This window comes from Motacilla alba, chromosome 14 (genome assembly GCF_015832195.1).
Source record: "Motacilla alba alba isolate MOTALB_02 chromosome 14, Motacilla_alba_V1.0_pri, whole genome shotgun sequence".
NCBI lineage: Eukaryota > Metazoa > Chordata > Aves > Passeriformes > Motacillidae > Motacilla > Motacilla alba.
In genome coordinates, this window is record NC_052029.1 from 1,371,761 (window position 1) to 1,390,535 (window position 18,775).

Consider the following 18,775-nt stretch of genomic DNA (forward strand, 5'->3'; position numbering starts at 1 on the left):
AACCCAGGATGGAGGGACTCAGTAGCACAGGATCATCATGGGACAGGTTCTGGAGCAACAAGGCTGGCAGGAGAATGGCCCAGGAAGGTCCTTCTGGAGCCCCTGCCCTGGAGACAGCCACCAGCACAGCCTCAGCTCCTCCCAAGCTGCACTATTTCTCATTAAGATCAATTCCAACCTGTTGTTATAATTAATAACCTCATCTTTCCTCCCTGCATGCAAGCAGGGGAAATTTCTGCAGTTGCAATCAGACTTTACTTCAAAGAAACCAATTTAGCACAGCGCTACTGCTGCCATCATTCCTCTTACTCAATGACTTTATTTACCTTTTCTGTACCTAATTTCCCCAGTCCTTTGTGTGCCTGGGGAAATTAAAAGCAAAAAATACCAAGCTCCATTTGCACCCAAATATTATAGCAGGGGGAGGAAATTTGTGTCCTTAACTCAGGCCAGCACTGTAGCATGGCCATTAACACATTGATTTGGCTTGAGGTGATGAACTGAACAGCCTTGCTTTGACTACACAGCACTGACTTTGACCAAAATCTACATATAATGGACATTTAAACCCTCTCAAGAGCAAATACAGAAAAGGAGGTACAGCAGTTTTATAGGGGTTTGTCACAGTGGCATGAAATTGGTGTAACTTGGGTGTAGAAAGCACAAAGGACATCTGGTTCTGCCAAAACATTAGTGAGTGCTTTAGCATGCCTGCAGCTCCCAAAAAAACTGCTTTTTCAGGGGAAAAAAGCCCATAGTCCTCCAGCAAATGCAACACAAGAATTCAAGAATTTTCTCTCTTTTTTTTTGTCAATAAAAGGCCTGAATCCTTGAAGACTGATGGCCCCAAGTTCTCTTGGATACTTGAAGCTTCAGCTTCTTGCACACTTGGAACAAGAAAACACTTTGAGAAATGTATTTTTGTTTTTTAGAAAGCCTGGTAAAAATTGGATCAGTTACCCTGTATGGTTTTTAAAACTACACTCCATCTGTGGTCTGAGCAGAAAGTTTCCCATGTAAAATAAACTTGTCCAGCAAACTTTGTGACCACCTAAAACACAGGAAGCACTGAACATGTGAGCAGGTCACATTACACAGGGATGGGATTACAGATCTCCAAGCCTCCCCTGGTGTTAGGATAGTGTAAGATGTACAGAAATCAGGGAGTATCAAGAACAGCAGGAAGAGGATTTATGAGCAGGGCATCTGCTCTAGGACTAGCAAGATGCTGGGGAGGAACAGCTGGGAAGATGATGTTCTTTAATACTGCTGCTACACTAATTCATTTCAAATCATGGCAGGTTTTAATTAAAAAAACCCAACAGAATATTGAGTAGGAAAAGCAGGAGGGATGGCCAGAAGAGCTCAAAATGGAAGGGTTTCAGATGAAAGGCGTGAGGGAATGGAGTGGAGGACATCTCCTTGGGTGTCTCATGTCTGGAGAGCGAGGCAGGGTACAGGTTTGAGGAGCTGCAGGTGATGCTCTGTGAGCAGCTCCACCCCCCACCCCCTCTCACAGCCAGCACCACCAGCCTATCTCCAAAACACCACCCTGTACCTTCAGAGAGTAAATTAAATCCCTTCTTCCCAGCAGGAGAAGGAAAGCCCTTTGCTGCCTTTGAGGCCTGTGCTGCTGGGGGATGCCCCACGAGTGTGGAGGGGTCTGCCTGCCCCTCTCACGGCCCTGTGGGGGTTGTGGGGTGCTGGAGCCATCATGGCACAGCCACAGGAAGGGGTGGGAGGGAACTGCCAAGTCCCCCTCTCCTTTTGTCCCACCAGTTCCCAGCCCTACATCAGGCAGGCTGCTATGTGCTTCAGAAACAACCATCTTCTTCCTTAAGTTCTCCTTGATAAAATAAATCAAAGCATAGCTCCAGGGTGCAATTAAGACAAAAACCCACAGTAATAAGAGCTTGGTACCATTTGGGATGGAGGGAGAGAGAAAGACTCATGTAGCCATGAGGTTTGAGACTAAGGAGCAGGGCTGCAGCCTGGCAGGTGGAAGCGGAGTACCCAGCCTCCTCTTCCTCCTCTCCTAGGGCTTTAAACTTGGTCACCATCCCAGCTCCTGACAGAGCTGCTGCTGGGAACTCTTCCTGCAAACGAGGGTAGTTCTCAAGCCAAGCTCTGCAGTCCCTTGCCAGAGCAGGCAGTGCCCTTCCTGGGGCTGCCAGTGGCACTGGGGCACCCTGGGCAGCACCATCCCAGAGAGCTGGAAGGCAGCAGGGCACTGAGCTCCATAGCCAGCAGCTGTCAGGCTCCTCAGCATGATTAACAGGCCTTAATGAAGAGCTAAGCCAGTCCTGGACCTCAGGAAAGCAGCTCACGCTTAACATCTCAGCCAACAAGCTTTGCACTGATCTGAAGAGAGAAAGACAGACTGCCAGGGGCCAGAGGAAGAGGGAGGAACTCTGGCAGCTCCCAGCATCCCTGGAGTTCAGAGCGTGGCTGATCAGGGCACAGCAATGAAGCCACTGCAGCTACGCCACAAACATCACCCAGCAGCGAGGGACTAGCAAGGACGGAGGGTCCCCCACAGCCACTGCCACCATCTGCTACCTCTCAGCTTGCCTGGGCACATCACCAGCTCCTTTGGTGACAGAAGGTCAGAAGGCAAACCTGAATGCCCCCTCTCCTACATCAGGAACGCTGTCCAAAGATGCACAGAGTTCCAGCTGAACTGGGTACTGCAGTTTGTACACACACACACACACGCGCTCTCCACTGAGTTTCTGGCTCCACACACAACTTCCAGTGCACTCACATTCCCTGCCAGCTGCTGGAAAACACACACCAAGGCCTGGTGCAGCTGCTGGGCTGGAGCCAGGCCCTCCCATTGTACTGACCTGTGATGGAGAGGGGCCACCACACACAGCAGCAAAACTCCCCTCAGCCTCACAGATGCCTCCTGCCTTTCCTGATCCTGGAGATCGGCACCTTCTCCAGCTCTGTTCCCCTTCCCATCTCATGTCAGGTCAAGAAGCTGAATGCAAGAGCACACAAAATTCGTTGCTGCATCAGGCAAGCTTTGGGGAGCCTGTCGCCAGCTGCAGCAGGCTCTGCTCTCCTTGCAGGCTTGGGAGGAGGAAGAGCAAGGAGGGGGAGAAGCAGCCTCAGGTGCTGCTCAGACTCGGGGCACACGAACCAGCATCTCCCCCACGCAGCAGGAGGAAGAAGCAATTTATTGTGACAAATGCTGAAAGCCTGCAGCGGGGTTGGCCCTTCCTGTCAAAGCTGGTGAACCACACCAGGAGAGGGGAGGGCCTGGCAGTCAAGTGGGATATGCATCACTCCTGAGGAGAAAACCATCAGCAATTCAGGAGAACCAAGCTGCAAGAGATCCCTGCCTGCCCACCTGGGATGCTGGCAAGCATCGTGTGAGCCAGCCAGTCACCACTGCTCATCCCCCCTCTCGGGGCTGCTACTGCCACCTCTCAGTGTCCTCTGCTCCAGAGGGGTCACGCCTTGGCCCTTCAGCTTCCAAAAGGGGTTGAAGGTTTGGGCAGAAGTGTCTGAGATGGGACACGGGGTTAGGGCAATGCAGCACAAGTGGGATGTTCATATCTGCATCTCAAGCACATAAGTGAATTTCTTGTTGAGTGTGGAGAGTTCACTGTACAGAAGGACGGGAGATAAAATTCTTAACTTTTAAGGAACCTGAAACAAGAAGAATCTGGGAATGCCATTTGTGTGAATTAGCCAGGAGAGAACAGGGAGAAGCCCCTCCTGAAGCAAAGGAATTCCAGTGTCCATTTGGTCTCCAGTGAATACAGAGAGATGGCTGTGTCCTCCTCAGCTTGCAACACCTGCCTGGCTGCCACATTCCCTTTTTCCACAAAGTATCTGGTAGCATTCCAGACAGAACTGGGACTGATTTTCCCACTGCAACCTAAGAAATACCATCAGCACCCAAAAAGAATATGGCTTCCCACCTGTACAGACTTCTCTGTGCAGCTCTGTGCCTGAGGCAAACAGCGGTGTTTTAGAGAGTCTTGGATTCTTCTTCCATGGGGACTAGACAGCAGCCAAAGCAGTGACAGATAACTAAGTCTAAGACAAATTCAGAAATGAAATGTGAATCTCTCAAGCCCTGGCAATGCACCTTCACCATCCTCTGAATTCCTCTCACTGTACAGCAGAATGATTTCCCAACCTTTGGTCAATCCAGAGCTGCTTCCTAAGCTGCAATAGCCACGTGTGGGAGCACACACTTTCCTGCATCCCAGAATAGAAAGCAGCTGGAGTCGCATCTGAACACTGCAATGGGAAGATGAAAGACTTCCAGACACTCCTCTTTTTCCACTGAGCCCTTTATAGGCTCCTCTCCCCACTCTCACTTCACATACAGCTCCTTCAGCTGCTGATTTTCCACAGGTGCTGAACTTCCAGATGCTCCTGGAGGCTTTTCCATTTTTAAATTTATTCTATTTAAATAACAAGGCGTATGGTTTATGACAGCTAGTAAAGGGTGTGTGTATGTGTGTGGGGGGAATCTGATCCTGAGATCCAGAAGGATCCCAGGACCTCTGAGCACCCAGGCACCAGTGCCTGGCCCCAGAGGAGCACAGCCAGCTCTGCAAACATCACCCCAGGGCTATGAAGGAGTTGCCAGCTCACCTCCATCACACCAGGTCTTTCAGTGCTAGTGAGGAGGTTTATACCAGCCCAGGAGACACCAGGACTGCTGTGCCCTTTCTAGGACAGCTGCCACCCACTGAACAGGATGAAGGCCAAATCTTCAGAACAAGACCAGTGCCAGGATCTAACCAGGAGCTTATAGAGGGCTTTCATCACCCCTGTACCACTAACAAAAGCTCTTTGCTTGAGTCGGGTGAGCACAGCTGCATAAAGATCCCTCAGCACAGGAGCCCAGCTTCTCCTGAGGGACAAAAGAATCCCAAGGGAAACCTGCTGATGTTTCCCTCACCCCAGCTGCCAGGGTACCACAGGAGGAGCTCACAGATCTGGGCATGGAGATCCTTGGAATAACTTTGGATCAACTCTCTCCAGATTCCATTTGAAATGGGCTCAAGAGTAGCACAGGCTGCTCTTTGAAGGAAGCACAGGGATGTAGGATGCAGGATGCAGGCAGGGAGGCCTTTCAGCTGAGAAGTGGGAAGGAAGGGAAGTACTGCTGGGGCTGATAGCCACGGTTGTTTCACAATATAGCCTTACCTGCTCTCAGCAGGGAGAGGAGGAGGCAAGGAAAGGAGCAAGAAGCTGAACTCATTAATCTTCTCTCTCATCTGAGGAGCTGGGACAGCTTCAGCAAGGAGGGTGGACTCATGGGACCAAAGGATGCTTGTTTCCATTCACTTAGCTCCCCACACCTCAGGTATGTTTGAACAGTCACTTCAAAAGCAACCCCTGAGGAAAGCAGGCTGGATGAAGAGGAACCTCTGCTTGTTGTTTTCATTTCTCTGTCTTTAAGCCAATTATGGAATTTCTTTGTAAGAGAGGGTCTGTGGTCTGCCTCAAAGAGCCTGCGCTCCCCAGAGAACAGAGAAGAGTGAGGTGGCCATCTGGAGCCAGCACTGCAGGGACTTGTGCTGCTCTACAAAAAAAAGAAACTCTGCTCCAAAGCCCCAGAACCCTTCTGTTTTCTAACACGCTTCTGCAGCAGGTGCCTCTCCCCTTTGCACCTCGGTTTTCTCAGCAGTACATCACACAAAAAGCAAGTGGTGTTGACTTCAGGCAGAGTTCTCCTTGTGTCTTCCAACACTTGCCCAGCGTTTGAAGAATCTAGCATGGAAAATGCCTTTAAAGCTTCACACCCATCCAGGAAGAGGTCAAGACAAAGGCATGGCCTGTACTTTATCCTGGTCTCGTATTCACAAAACCACAGAATGGGTTGGAAGGGACCTCAAAGTCCATCTCAATTCCATGGGACACCTTCCACTGTCTCAGGCTGCTCCAAGCCCCATCCAACCTGGCCTGGGACACTTCCAAGGATGGGGCAGCCACAGCTTCTCTGGGCACCCTGTGCCAGGGCCTGCCCACCCTCACAGGGAACAATTCTTTCCTAACATCAGGATGGTCAAGCTCAAACGTGCTGGAAGGGGGCTACAAACACAGGCAGAACATATCCAAGGACACAGAACTGAGCTGGAAAATGTTTGCTGGAACAAACAGCTCCTGGTGTGGGACTGTGCAGACAGATCCCTTGCATGGACTAAATGGCAAAAGTTTTGCCTTTCACACACCACTCAGAGCTATTTTCCATCACTCCTCCTACCAACAGAGGATACACACATTCTGCATCAGGTAACAAAAGCACCTGTTTGTGCAGGGTAGTTTGGAGGGACAGGTCCATTTGCTCAGATGAAGAGCATTACACACACATACACACACCACCTTGTACTGTCTTCAAGAATAGGGAACAACTTTAGGATCACACACCGGAACAAGAACATTTGGAACTTATGCTGGTACCCCTGCTATTCCATGTTTGAAGGTGTTTCACACCACTTCCCAACACACCTGATCTTTGAACTGAAGCTGGGGTGGAAGAAGAATTTTCCTGTTTCCCAGGACTAGAGAGATGTGGGACTAAGGCTATGGGCCCATAGCTGGAAAGAGCCAGGAAAACCTGATGGGACTGTAAAGACAGGACTCACCTACATCCCCTTACTCCCACTGCAACTTCCCTCACATGGGGAGGCTGCAAGAGGAGATTTACTGGTGGCTGCCAAGCCAAATTGCTGCTCAGCTAAAGATTTATGCTGCAATTTGTAGTGCTGTTAAAATAGAACTGGAAGAGTGGTGGGGGAAGAGAAAGAGGGAATGAAAGAGAGGGGAGGGGAAATTGGTCAGGAGCAACACCACGGCTCCAAAGCTGTTTGCTCCATCTCTCACATCTCCATTGAAGCAATCACTCTGTATTTCCAGCTGCTGTGCTCCAGCCTTCAGACCCTGCAATGCCAACGCCTGGGCTGGCTTTGCAGCAGGGCACACGCAGGGTTCAGTTAATAGAAATCCATCCATCTCCACAGCACCTGAACTGTCAGGCTCAATAAATACACCTGGCAGAGAACGGCACAAAAGGGACAGGGCATCTGCAGGCTGGTGACTGCTCACATGACTTCTACACTGCAGCCACCAAGGACAGGAGAAGGGACACCCCCATCCCAAATGTCACCCACTGCCTTCTCATTCTGGCACTGGTTAAACTCCATTCCTACCTGCTGAGGTCAGAGGTGAGCTAAATTATCCCCTGCAGCTCCAGGAATTTGCCAGCTCTGCACACTAGATCTGGAGGAAAAGGCTGTCAAGTCATGGATTGATGTCCCTGCATGTGCGAAGAGCCATGGGCTTCCCCCACCGAGGCCCCCATTGCCCCCTCCCCGGAGAAGCCAAGGAAAGGTCAGAGTGCCCTGCAGCTCCCAGGGAATCCTGACTCTGCTCTGCACAACTGGGTGACACGCAGTCTTCAGAAAATCAAAAGCAAAACCTCTTTAGTGAACTTCAACAGAACAGCTTCCCTTTGACACCACCCCTTCATCCGCATGCCCCGAGCCAGCCCTCTGTCCTGTACTGCCAAAACCATGGAGGAATTTCAGAATTACAGCCATGGAGACTTTGGCTTTTCAGCCCCTGGGCATCCCTGCAGAAAGAGCCAGGCCAGGCTCATTCCAGAAACCACTCTAGGGCTGGGGGTTTCAGTTTACTGAGAGGTCAAACTATGGATCCAGACTGACCTCCCAAGCATTGGGGAGCTCTCAAGCCCGGCCACTGAAATACCTCCTTGAGGTGCCCCAGCCAGCAACTGAGCGCAGCTCCTTCTTGCAAGGGAGATGGGAGAGGATGGGATCCTGTGCACAGGCTGGGTCCCACCAACAGCAATGGATCTGTGTGTGTGCTCCTCACCTACAAAGGCCACTCTTCTTTCTCATGTGCCTGAACTTTGGAGGGGACAATTAGGCAAAGTTCCCTAGAAGCTCAATGGGATAAAACACACTGACCTTCCTGTGGTTTGGCTGGGAATGCTTCATCATGCACAGCCTACTTGGCATGTTTATTTCCTGGCACTGGTGGCTTCTAGGACAGTCCTGAGCAACATTCAGTGCCAGTGTGCAGGTGAAATAGCTCTGGGTGTGCAGAGTGGAGCCTGGCCTGTATCCTCTGGCACAGCACCCTGTGTGGGCAGTCACAGGGGCTCTCTCAGCACAAAACCCTTCCATGCACCTCCTGCGCCACCAGCACCAAGTCAACGGTGCCTCGAGGCTATCCCAGGCACTTGCCAGTCACAGATCACCCTCCAGCATCCCATCAGCAAACACCAGGCTCCAGGAGGACACAGGGGCACACCAGAAGCCCACCACAGTCCCAATGCCCCATCAAACACAGGTTCAACACAGGCATCCACACTTGGCCTCAGATTCAGTTTGGCATCACTGTGCCCTTTCAAAATGGGGGCTGTTTGGTTTCTCCAGCCTCTTGGAGACAGAGAGGAGGATTTGGTGGGTTTTATGGAGGGGTCAGGAATGGAGCAGAACAGTGCTATGCTGGGGCAGACTGAGCCACATGACCAACCAGCACCCCAAGCTGCTCCTTGTGCTCATATCCCAAGCTCTAGAGCTACTGCCACCTTAACTGAGCTAGCAACTGAGCCTGGCTGACTCCAGGAGCAGGCAGACAGGCTGGAATTACCAGGGAAGCCCCTACAAGTTACACCTTAGCCTGGAGGCCTCCAGGCTGGGTAATGCAGACTGTAGCACTGTTTACTGCCTTGTAAAGATGACACACACTTAATTTAGTATTGTGACACCTGGAATCAAGAGGATGCTCCTGGCTGGAGCACGTGTCATTAACTCTCCCGAGTCCATGTGCCAGAGGGAAGCATCCTGTCAGCACAGCAACCCCAGGAAGGCCAGGCTGGGGCTGCTCCAACAGCTCAGTGTCCCTTCCCTGCAGCACAACATTGAGTTTTCTACCAAGGAGAGTAGCTCCTGCTGTTGTTTAAAGCTCCTGAACCTCATCAAGTCACACAACATGCCCACAGGCAGCCCCAGGTAAGCTCAGCACACAGACTCCTCAAGGGCACCCTGAAGGACATCACTGCTGACCTGCATGGGACAGAGGAGGAAGGAGCACACGTGCCCTGGAGACTGAAATGCTGCACCAGACACAGGGCGCCGTCAGCTGCTGTGCCCTCCCCAGCACACTGCCACCAGCAGCAGTCCCTGAGCAAGCCGGGCTGCAGTGCCCACAGCAGTGTGCCCAGAAGACACAGCAGAACATGACCCAGGGACAACAGGTCCTGGGGTGAAGCCTTGCTGGAGATTCACTGGGCTGTGTGTAAAGTGCTCAATGCCAGTCCCTGCACGTGCCATAGGGCTGCTCGGCAAGACAGCAGCAATGTCACTGGTCACTCCACTCTTGCCATGGACTGCAGCCTGAAGCTCCTGCAGAACAACAGTCTTTCCATATTCCAGATGCACCAAATGTTTCCCTGTTTGTCCCTCCCCACAGACAGACACAGCAGCTAAGGCACAGTAAGGCAGCAGGAGAAGCCTCAGCTCCTGGGCAGGGAGGGTACAGCTGGTGGCATGGGTCTGATGGAATGTCCCAGTGCTGCATGGGACATGTGCCAGCCAACACCAGGGCTCTGAATGAAAGGTGTCCTCTCCTTGGTGTCCCAAGGAAGCTGGGGAAAAATACAGGTATATATACACACATACACATCTATCCATCTACCTACCTACAGCTTCACTTTTCCAAGGCAGGGAGATTAAAATCAGATTTTAAGGAAGACAAAAGATCCTGCTTGTGTCTGCCTTCTCCCCACCCCACAGCTGTGGAATGCTGCTGAAGACCAAGGAGTGCAGACACTGTTCTCTCCCACCAAAAGCTGGCAAGATCCAGCCTCCCAAAATCCCCTTTTGCTGTAGCCAACCTGCCACGCTCCAAATGCCAGAGCCCAGCTCTGTGTAACCACAAACCCCAGTGTGTGATGCACAGGGAGCACTGGGAGCAGCAGGGCTGGAACCTGAGCGTCTGCAGCCCCAGCTGAGCTCTGCACAGCTCGGGGCAAGGGCAGGCAAGGCCCCCCCCCAGCCCCCTGCAAGCTGCTGACTTGGCAGCCTGCAAGCACCTGCAGCCCGAACTCCCCTCACCCCCCACACGGCGGCCCCAGCTCTCCTGCTGCCATCCAGAAGGGCTCCAGGCTGCCTTCACACTCCACTTCCAGCTTCCTTCTGGTGTGGATGTCCTGCTGCAGCCTCAGAAATGCCATCTGTAACGCAGGAGCAGCTTCCTTCTCTTCGGATCAGTTCCTCACAGCTCCTCAGGGTGACCTGGAGCACCTGCCCCTCGCAGGGACTCAGTGATGTCCGGGGGGTGCTGTGAGCTGCACAGGCTGGCAAGGGGTCCTGGTGCCTTGCCAGGCAGAGTGGGAATGCTGGCAGGGTGACAAGCATGGGAAGGTGCCCAAGTCAAAGAAAAGCCCAGGGCAGTTTGTTTGAAGAGAGTGGCTGAAAAGGCACAGGCACCTGGGTGGGTTGTGGATCCCCAGGCAGGAATAGAGAGATGCAGCACAGCTTGGCAAATGCAAACAGCACCCAAGCAGGGCTCCCCTTTCCTCTGTGCACCCTTCTGTTGGCAGCAGCCCCGTGCTGAGGCTTGTTCCATCCCAGAGAACAAAGGCCTGCAGAGGGTTCACTCAGCACAGCCTCCCCTCCATGCTCAGCACCAGGCTCTGGCCATGCTGGGATCAAGGAGCCTTTCAGGGACACAGGGCTTGGGATCATGGGGGAGGAGGCTGCAGGGAGGTGGGTGCAGCTCTGAGCACCCCCTCCAGCTGTTTGTGACTCATGTTAATCAGATTCCAGCCCAGACCCACCAGTGTCAAACTGGATTAAGTTACTGGTTGGAGAAATCCAGCACGTGCCTTTCACAGCAACCAGCACCTGGTAATCTGAGAGGGGAGCAATGGGTTCTGGAGTGATCCCAGGGAGTGCTGGGTGCAGAGAGGGAAAGGAGCTCCCTGCCCACCCAGAAAGCAGGAGGATATTCCTACCTTCACCCCTCCTCTCATAAGCCCACAACATGAGGTCACTGCAGGCCCATGTCCCTCCAGGACAGATGCTGCACACTGTTAGCAGGATGTGTTTGCAGTTTCCATCCTGATCCCGAGAGAAGAAATAACCCTCCAAACACACACCTTCCTACATTTCCTCCCTTCTTGCAGCAGCTCAGCCAGGTTCCTGAGCTTCCCACTATCATCAAATTCATCCACCAGTTCCTGCCAGAGGACTGAGACCATTTCACAACTCCAGGCTACATGTGTGACACCTCTCAGGGGGACAAGTGATTTGTCATGAGATACGAGACCACATTCCTACCTATGCAGCCAAAGAAGCAATGCAGAAGGGTCACTCTGGAAAAAAAAATCCTTATTCTGGCTCCTCTTACTCTTAAAAATTCTTAAAAATCCCCAAAAATCACAAGCTACCAATTCCTCCCCCTCTCCACCCTCAACATCCAAAGCAAAACTCCCCAACACCTGCACTCGGAGAAGGACTTGAACCCATGGTCCTGGAGCAAAAGCGCTCAGCTCCTGCAGACAGCAGTATTCCCAAACCAGGTAAAGGTGCTGTTTTTTCCCTTCTCCAGGCTGGCTCTGTCAAAGGGACAGCTCTGCTGTGCTCTCCATGCTGTGACAGCAACATCCAGGCAAGCGGGTCAGGCATTTCTGTTCAGATTTGGCCAAGCCTGCCATGTAAGATGAGGACATGCTCCAGCTGCCTCTGCCCTGGATTTGACCTCCTTTGAGGCAGGATGGCTCTTGTGGGACATGGAAATGAGGAAGGTTGGAGGGCACACAGGGAGCAAAGGGAGGGTTTGTTTGGAGATCTATTGAGAACTCTGGTCTCCAGTGCTCTGCACCACCCTCCAAGTTATTTGTGGCTCCAGAGCTATGAATAGCCCTAATTTAAACAACTAATAGGCTTTGTGACCCTGGAGCAGGCAGTGGAGAGTGGATGGGCAGGGCTGGGAGCCTCAGGCAGATGAAACAGCATTCCATGCTGCCAACTCCTTGGCACTGCAACACCTCCTTGAGCAAGACACTGCTCCAGATACCACAGGCTCTGGTGAGAACTGGTGAGCAAACAGTTACAAGCCAAACATTCCCATCAAACAGGTATCCACAACAACCTGCAGCATCTTTACTCCACCAAATCCCAACTGAACTCCACAGCAACTTCCAGAGGGAGCACAACTTGCATGGGGATGGATCCACCTCACTGCAGCACCTGGGCAACACAGGCTTCTCTCCTGTGTGCTCAGCAGGCATGTCCTGAATATGAGAGCTGCTGGTAGTGCCCTCTGGTTTGGATGAGTGGCTCCTTTTTTCCTCCTCTGTGGACACATGCTCGGAGCACGTGTTGGTGATCCCCATCTGCTCCACAGCCACATCTGTTCTTTGCATGGAGGCTTAGGAAGGGAGATGGACCAGCTGGACCCCAGAGATCCCTTCCAACCTCAACCAGTCAGTGATTCTTGAAAGGTGCAAAATAAACTCTCTGAGCACACCCAAATCCACACAGGTTGCTGATCAAACCCAGGGATCTGTCCTGCTGAGGCTGCCAGACCTCCCAGGGCCGATGCCCAGCCCGAGATCTGATGACAGAAAACAGAAGCAGGTGATCACCAGGTGATTCCCTGCAGTCACCTGATGCCTTACCAGGAGCTTTTTTCCCCAAAATCTCATTTCTCTGGGCTCTGGTTTCCCGAACAGGAAACACACAGAATCATTTAGTTGGGAAAAGCCCGCTAAGTACACTGAGCCCAACCATCGCCCCAGCACTGCCAAGAGCACCAGTGATCCACGTCCCCACGTGGGGGATCCACATGCTTTCTGAACACTTCCAGTGATGGTGACTCCACCACTGCCCTGGGCAGCCTGTTCCAATGCCTGACCCCCTTTTCTGTGAAGAATTTTTCCCCAGCATGCAACCTGAACCTCTCCTGGCACAACATGAGGCTGTTTCCTCTTGTCCTGTCCCCGTTCCCTGAGAGCAGAGTCGGACCCTTCACCTAGCTACACCCTCCTGACAGGGAGTTGTGGAGAGCCAGATCCTCCCTGAGCCTTCTTTTCTCCAGACTAAGCACTGTCCTGGTGTCCTCTACACATTTCTGCTTGTGCTGCACTCAGAGCTGAAGTGCCACAGGAGGAGGCTGAAGGAGCAGCACAGAGCCACATTCCTCCACACAGTTCCCTGCCACACTTCCATATGCCAGAGTTCAGTTATTAAAAAAATCTCCTCCAGCCCCAAAACAACTCAGAGCCTGCAGAAAAGGCCTCTGTGATGCTGCCCACAGCAGCTCTGACTTGCTGCTGTTGATGTACTTAAGCCAAGGGCTCACAAACAGGACACTCAGGCTTGCCCAGAGATTCTCCCCAGAAGTGAGAGGCGCTTCTGGGGAGCACAGCAAATGCCCTCCCAGCACCTGCCAACAACAAAAGCAGGTCCCCTCACCTCCCTATAAAAGCAGGGAGATTTACATATTTTTAGCATATCATAATAATAAAATAAAGGAATAATAAAAGAGTGTGTTCCTCCCTCCACAGTCATCGAGACCCAAAAGTACTTCATTCTGCAAAGGCTTTTATAGAAAAATAAAAATCCTTAGCAGAACGCTGCAGGAAAGCCCAGGAAATTAATATCCTCTGGAAGAGGAGGGAGTTCAGAGAGCTTCAGCCAAATCAAGTAGTGGGCAGAGACACTTAGGTCAGCTGCACAGACCTTGCAACCCTTTCCCCAAAAGTCTCTCCTAAGAGCATAATCCAGAAGTTCTCAGTACTCAACAGAACCCTCTTCATGAATCCTGGGAATGAGGAAGAGGTGAACAGGAACATTCCCTTAAATCTCATCAGGAAACAGTTCAGAGCCCAAATTCCCTCCTAACCCCTTGCAATGTGGAAGGATGCACCTTGGAGAGGTGCCACCAGCCCTTCCAGCAGCAGCTGGAAACCACTATGATTCCACAGATCCCAAACCATTCCACAGGGGCAGCCACAGCAAGGGAGCCATGTCCTGCTGCCAGCACCAAGCCTGTGGCACTGCCCTTTCCCGCTCCCAGCTCCAGGAAGGGTCTGGCACATTGGGAGCTTGGCCATGACGGATCCCCAGGCTCAGCTGAACCCTCCCACCCAACAACAGCCCAGACCAAGCACCTTCAAGCACATGAGCAAGACAGAGCCCAAGGGGACTTGTACCTGAGCCAGGATTTGTCTGGCTGCACACAGCTACCAGGGGTGAATTTAAACCCAACATCTTTGCCCGAAGCAGAAATTTCTGCAATCAGATCCCTCCAACAAGCACCCAATACCTGGTACCTCCAGTCTTCCAATAGCTTGTCCTCCTGGCATGCTGGGGAATGGACAGACTCCTGTTTTAATGCTGACACACAGAAAGAGACTGTGCAGCCCAGTCCAGAAAAGACCAGGCACTCCAATCTGGTTGTTACAAGTCTGCTGCTCCTACCACTAAGGCCCTTTTTCTACTCCCCCTTGTCTCCCTGTCTTCAGCAGACAGGGAATTCCACACCATCAGCCTCACCCAGGCAACAGGAGACAGTACAGCCTCCTCCCAGGTTCTAAAATCTTGAAAGCCAAACAGCACTGATTTCTCCCTTATTCCCATCCCACCATAAGGGATGACTCCCCCAACTCCCCCATCAAGTACAGACCAAAGTCACTCACTAAGTATTTGTGTCCCTGTTTTTCTGCCAAGGAAGGTTTGTGTTCATCCCTGAGACAGCTCAGAGCAGCTTGGCTCTGTGCTGCTCCACAGCAGCCAAAGCATTATCAGCTTTGAAGGTGGCTGCAGGCAGGGACAGAAAATCAGCAGGAAAAGCAAAGTCTATCCCAGAACTCCTGCCCAGCCTCAAATTGACTCCCCAGTACTCCACTTCCTTCCTACACCACATGACTCCGGGGACGAGGACATGCACAGGCAGGATACCTACCCTGACTTGTTCTATTGACTTACTTAATTTTTTAAAAGAATATATTTATCTGTTCCTCTCTGGAAACCAATCACCTGCGGCTCCTGGGCCCTGCTGCTCCCAGGGAGGGCGGCCCTTTGATGCCTGGCAGCCTGGCTGATCTCAGCAGGGCTTTTGAACCCACTTCCATCATCACTGCCTGCAGCGAGTTCTTCCCACGCAACTCGCTCCTCAGTGAATCACAGCCGCTGATCTTCCTGTCTCCAGGAACCATGCCACACTGAGTGGGGATGAGCTCTGCTCTCCCTTTAGCAGGGGAATAAGGAATTATCACAAAAGCCACTCCTGTCCCCACAGGACACCGGCGTTATCTGCGCCAAGACCGGCAGTTCCTGTTCTTGCCCCAACATCCGCTCCACCACCAAGGCTGGTTCTTCAGGAAATTTATTTCCACATGTCAAGATATCACTTAGCTCCTCAAACTACAGACTTGGAGTCATGAGCAGCCTCAGCTGCCACACACGAGGCTGCCGAGACACTGCCTTTTTTTAGTGCCCAGGGCCAGGTGTACACTGAAGTTCCTAAATTCCAGTTGTGGCTGTGCACAGCCATAGCAGGGAGTTCATCTGTGAGCTGAGACACCTTCCCAGCTCCTCAAGGCAACAGAGGGATAACCAGCAGTCCAGAAGGGATAATCCTGCAGGAAGGACCCAGCTCTGTTTGCAGAATCCCTCGAAACCAGAGGGGACAAACCCACACAGCACAGATGACCAAGCAGGGCTGTGGACCAGCCACACAGGGTGGCACACACAGCAACAGAATTTGGGAACTGCACAAAATATCTTTTTTAAAGGTACTCAATCTATGCTACAGAGTAAAGACAACAAGTTATTGGTTTCACACTGTTCCCAGCTCAACAAGAAGACCCAAGAGAGGAACAGAAAGGAGCAAAGCCTGACATTACTGGGAGGCTCTAGAGTCATGCACCAGAGCCCAGGAAGCACATCCTGGGCCTTGAAGCAGCAGAAGGCAGGAAAACAAAGACTGCACCACAGATACTGCACCAACATCACAGTAAACACCTCCAGGGGAAAGCCAGGACAGCTCAGGGACACTCAGCAAGCAGCTATTCCTCAATGACCAGCAGCTCCAAACAGACTCAAGCAGGTATGGACACCCATCCAGGCTGGAGCCCACACAAAGCAGGCATTAGGCAAAGGCTCAAACGTTATCAGCACAAAACACAGCAGCCTCTGTAGCCAAGCCCCTGGGCAGAGGGGTGTTGGATGCTTTTTGATAAATCTCTCAACCTGTCAGAGACTGAATGCAGGACACCAGCCCCCCAAAACAAGAGAAACTCCTCACTGCAAGCAGCTGATGCGGAAGGGGCAGAGGCAACAGCTCAGAGACACATCTGAGATGCTGATTTCATCAAGGTGGGATAGGAATTGAGGGCTGGAAACACTAATCTGTTTTTAAGAGTAATTATTTTTTGGTGTGTTTCATTCCTGTGGATCTGTTACTCAAAAGCATTTCACTGCTTCTGCATGAAAACAGCTTCTCTGGCTCTTCTAGGTTCAGAAACTCTTGCAACTTAGTGCCACCCAACCTGGAGACACAATCCTCCACCTGTGATGCTACAGTGTGGTTGGGAGGCCAGAAAGAAAAGGAGCCACGAGAACGTGGCAAACAAGGAACTGAGATCCCATTCCCAGGCAGCCACCTTGACAATTTAGGTGAGGGAGGAAGAGCTGGGATGAGTCCTGCAGTCCATTCTGCAGGAGACATCAGGCCCCTTGTGTAAAGCCAGGCTTTGGCATCACTCAAATCGGCGGGAATTTGGCTCTGGCTGGAGGAACCGAACTGAGGAACTGAACTGAGCCTCTGAATGCAGGGACTCAACACTCAGTAGGATGCAAAGCAACTGGTGTTGCAAAGGCAGCGGCCGGACTGAAGCTGAGAGGTGAGCAGGTGAGCGGGTGAGCAGGTGAGCAGGCTCCTTCCCCTCCTCCTTACCTTCGCAGCCGGTGCTGTAAGTGCTGGTGCTGCCGCGTTATAAGGGCACTTTCCCACACGGGGCCACCGGGGCTGCTCCTATACCAGCCCACGGCCGGGTGCCCCGGGTAGGGTGAGCTACTGAAGCCATGGTCCGACTCCGTCTCTGCGGCCAGCGATGAGGCAGAGCTCCCCATGGTTCCCCCCTGCCCAGGCCACGCTGAGATTGAGCCTAGGTTAGATCCAAGCCAGTGGCATGGGCAGCTCGGGTGGAACGGGCGAGGCGCTGCGGCATGGGCTGCTGCAGAGATCCCAGCACGCTGGACAAAGGAAGGTCGGTTCTGATCAGAGTTGGAAAACAAAACAACAAACAAACACAGACAAAGGGGAAAAAAAGGAAAGAAAAAGAGAGAAAGATAAGGTACGATTTCAGCAACAACCGTCCAGTTTTAAAGCCTATCAATGCATGCGCTGATCAGGGTCCCCCATCCCAGAGCTCACTGGGAAGGGAAGAGCTGTGCCACTGAGTCCAGCTTCTGCTGCTGGAGATGGGGAGTGTGGGGGCTCTAGAAAAGGCTCCCCCCAGGTTAAGCACCAGGAGCACCCAGGCACAGGGAAGCACCGACTGATGGAGGGGAGCACAGCAGAACCCAGAACAAAGCCCTTCACACATAGGAAAGAAGCAGAAAAAGGGACAAGCCAGGCCCACCTGGAGCCCAACCAGCAGCCCTTGGGGACCACACACACCAGGTTAGTCTGGGCTCTGACTGGCACACCACTTCTAGTTACTCAGCCACAAGGACTGGATGGTTTGTGTGCTTACATGTAAAAAAAAATATTCCTCTTTTCCTGTTTCCCACTAACACCGCGGTAGGACTGGAACTGGACAGACTGGGGATCTGCGCAAGTATTTTCTGTGACTATTTACTTTCAGCCCAAGGCAAGTTTTAACTGATCCTGAGCACACCCTTACCCACAGAAGCAGGTCTGGGGCTTTGCTCCTCCTTTTCTCCCTCTCTCTTTCCTACTTTTAGGAATTTATTCTTCAAGCATCCTCACAATTAAACTCCAGAAACCTTTCATGTCCTCTGTATTAAAAGAAGTTTAAACACACACACATCTCTCCTTCAAGTGAAAAGGCAGGACAATCTGGATGCGTGTTGGGAGCAGTGGATCAAGGTAACATTTAACAGAGCAAAAAAGAAGAAACAAGGAAGATGGAAAAATTAGCACAGCTGAGCTTATTCAATTACCCACCAGGACTTAAGGAGATGAATGAAACACAGAAAGACCTTTGCAAAGAAACTACTTTTGCCTTAAAAAGGCTGAGATGAGGTGTCCTAAAACACAGCTTTTCAATCCCAGGATTGATCTAAAGGATCAAGAAAGGCCTTGATAGATAACAAGAGTCCCAACAGGAGCAGCTCAAGGAACAGGTGTAATTTTGTTACAAGCTCAGTACCAGAATGTGCCTGCATTAGGTCATTGACTGGAGAATGTTAACTACTCTGTCATGGTCTCTGTAGCCTGCAAAGCCAGGATGAACCAAACAAACCTAAAAAAAGCCCAAGAACATGGTTTTCCCTACCTCCTCCTTGTTTTAATTGGGCTGCCTCCCTGCTGTGTATCAGCCCCCCCACGTCCCCACTACCCAACAGCAAGGTTTCACTGATTTCTGCACATCCATCCAAAGTGGATCCCAGGCACATCCCCTCTCATTTCCTGCTATTCAAGCAGGTAATTTGTAACAAATCTGATTTTCTGGCTAAATGAAACCACACGATGCAAGGGGAAGAGCACTTCCAAATACCATCAGCTCAGTCTATCT

The 18,775-nt window shown here is 51.8% G+C and overlaps 1 protein-coding gene across 8 annotated transcripts in view; it reads right to left on the minus strand.

Moving 5' to 3' along the window:
- Positions 1 to 18,775, minus strand: part of CAPN15 (calpain 15) — a 56,225-nt gene that overhangs the window by 22,703 nt on the left and 14,747 nt on the right. For 6 of the 8 annotated variants that reach the window (XM_038150977.1, XM_038150974.1, XM_038150973.1 and 3 more), the window contains one exon: positions 16,969 to 17,288. The exons of 1 other annotated variant lie outside the window; for it this stretch is intronic. In XM_038150977.1, the coding sequence (XP_038006905.1) occupies positions 16,969 to 17,144 (176 nt within the window). In that variant the 5' untranslated portion in view covers positions 17,145 to 17,288. Of the gene's footprint in view, positions 1 to 16,968; positions 17,289 to 18,775 lie in introns of those variants that run through there. One more of the 8 variants, XM_038150978.1, reaches the window with a different exon arrangement.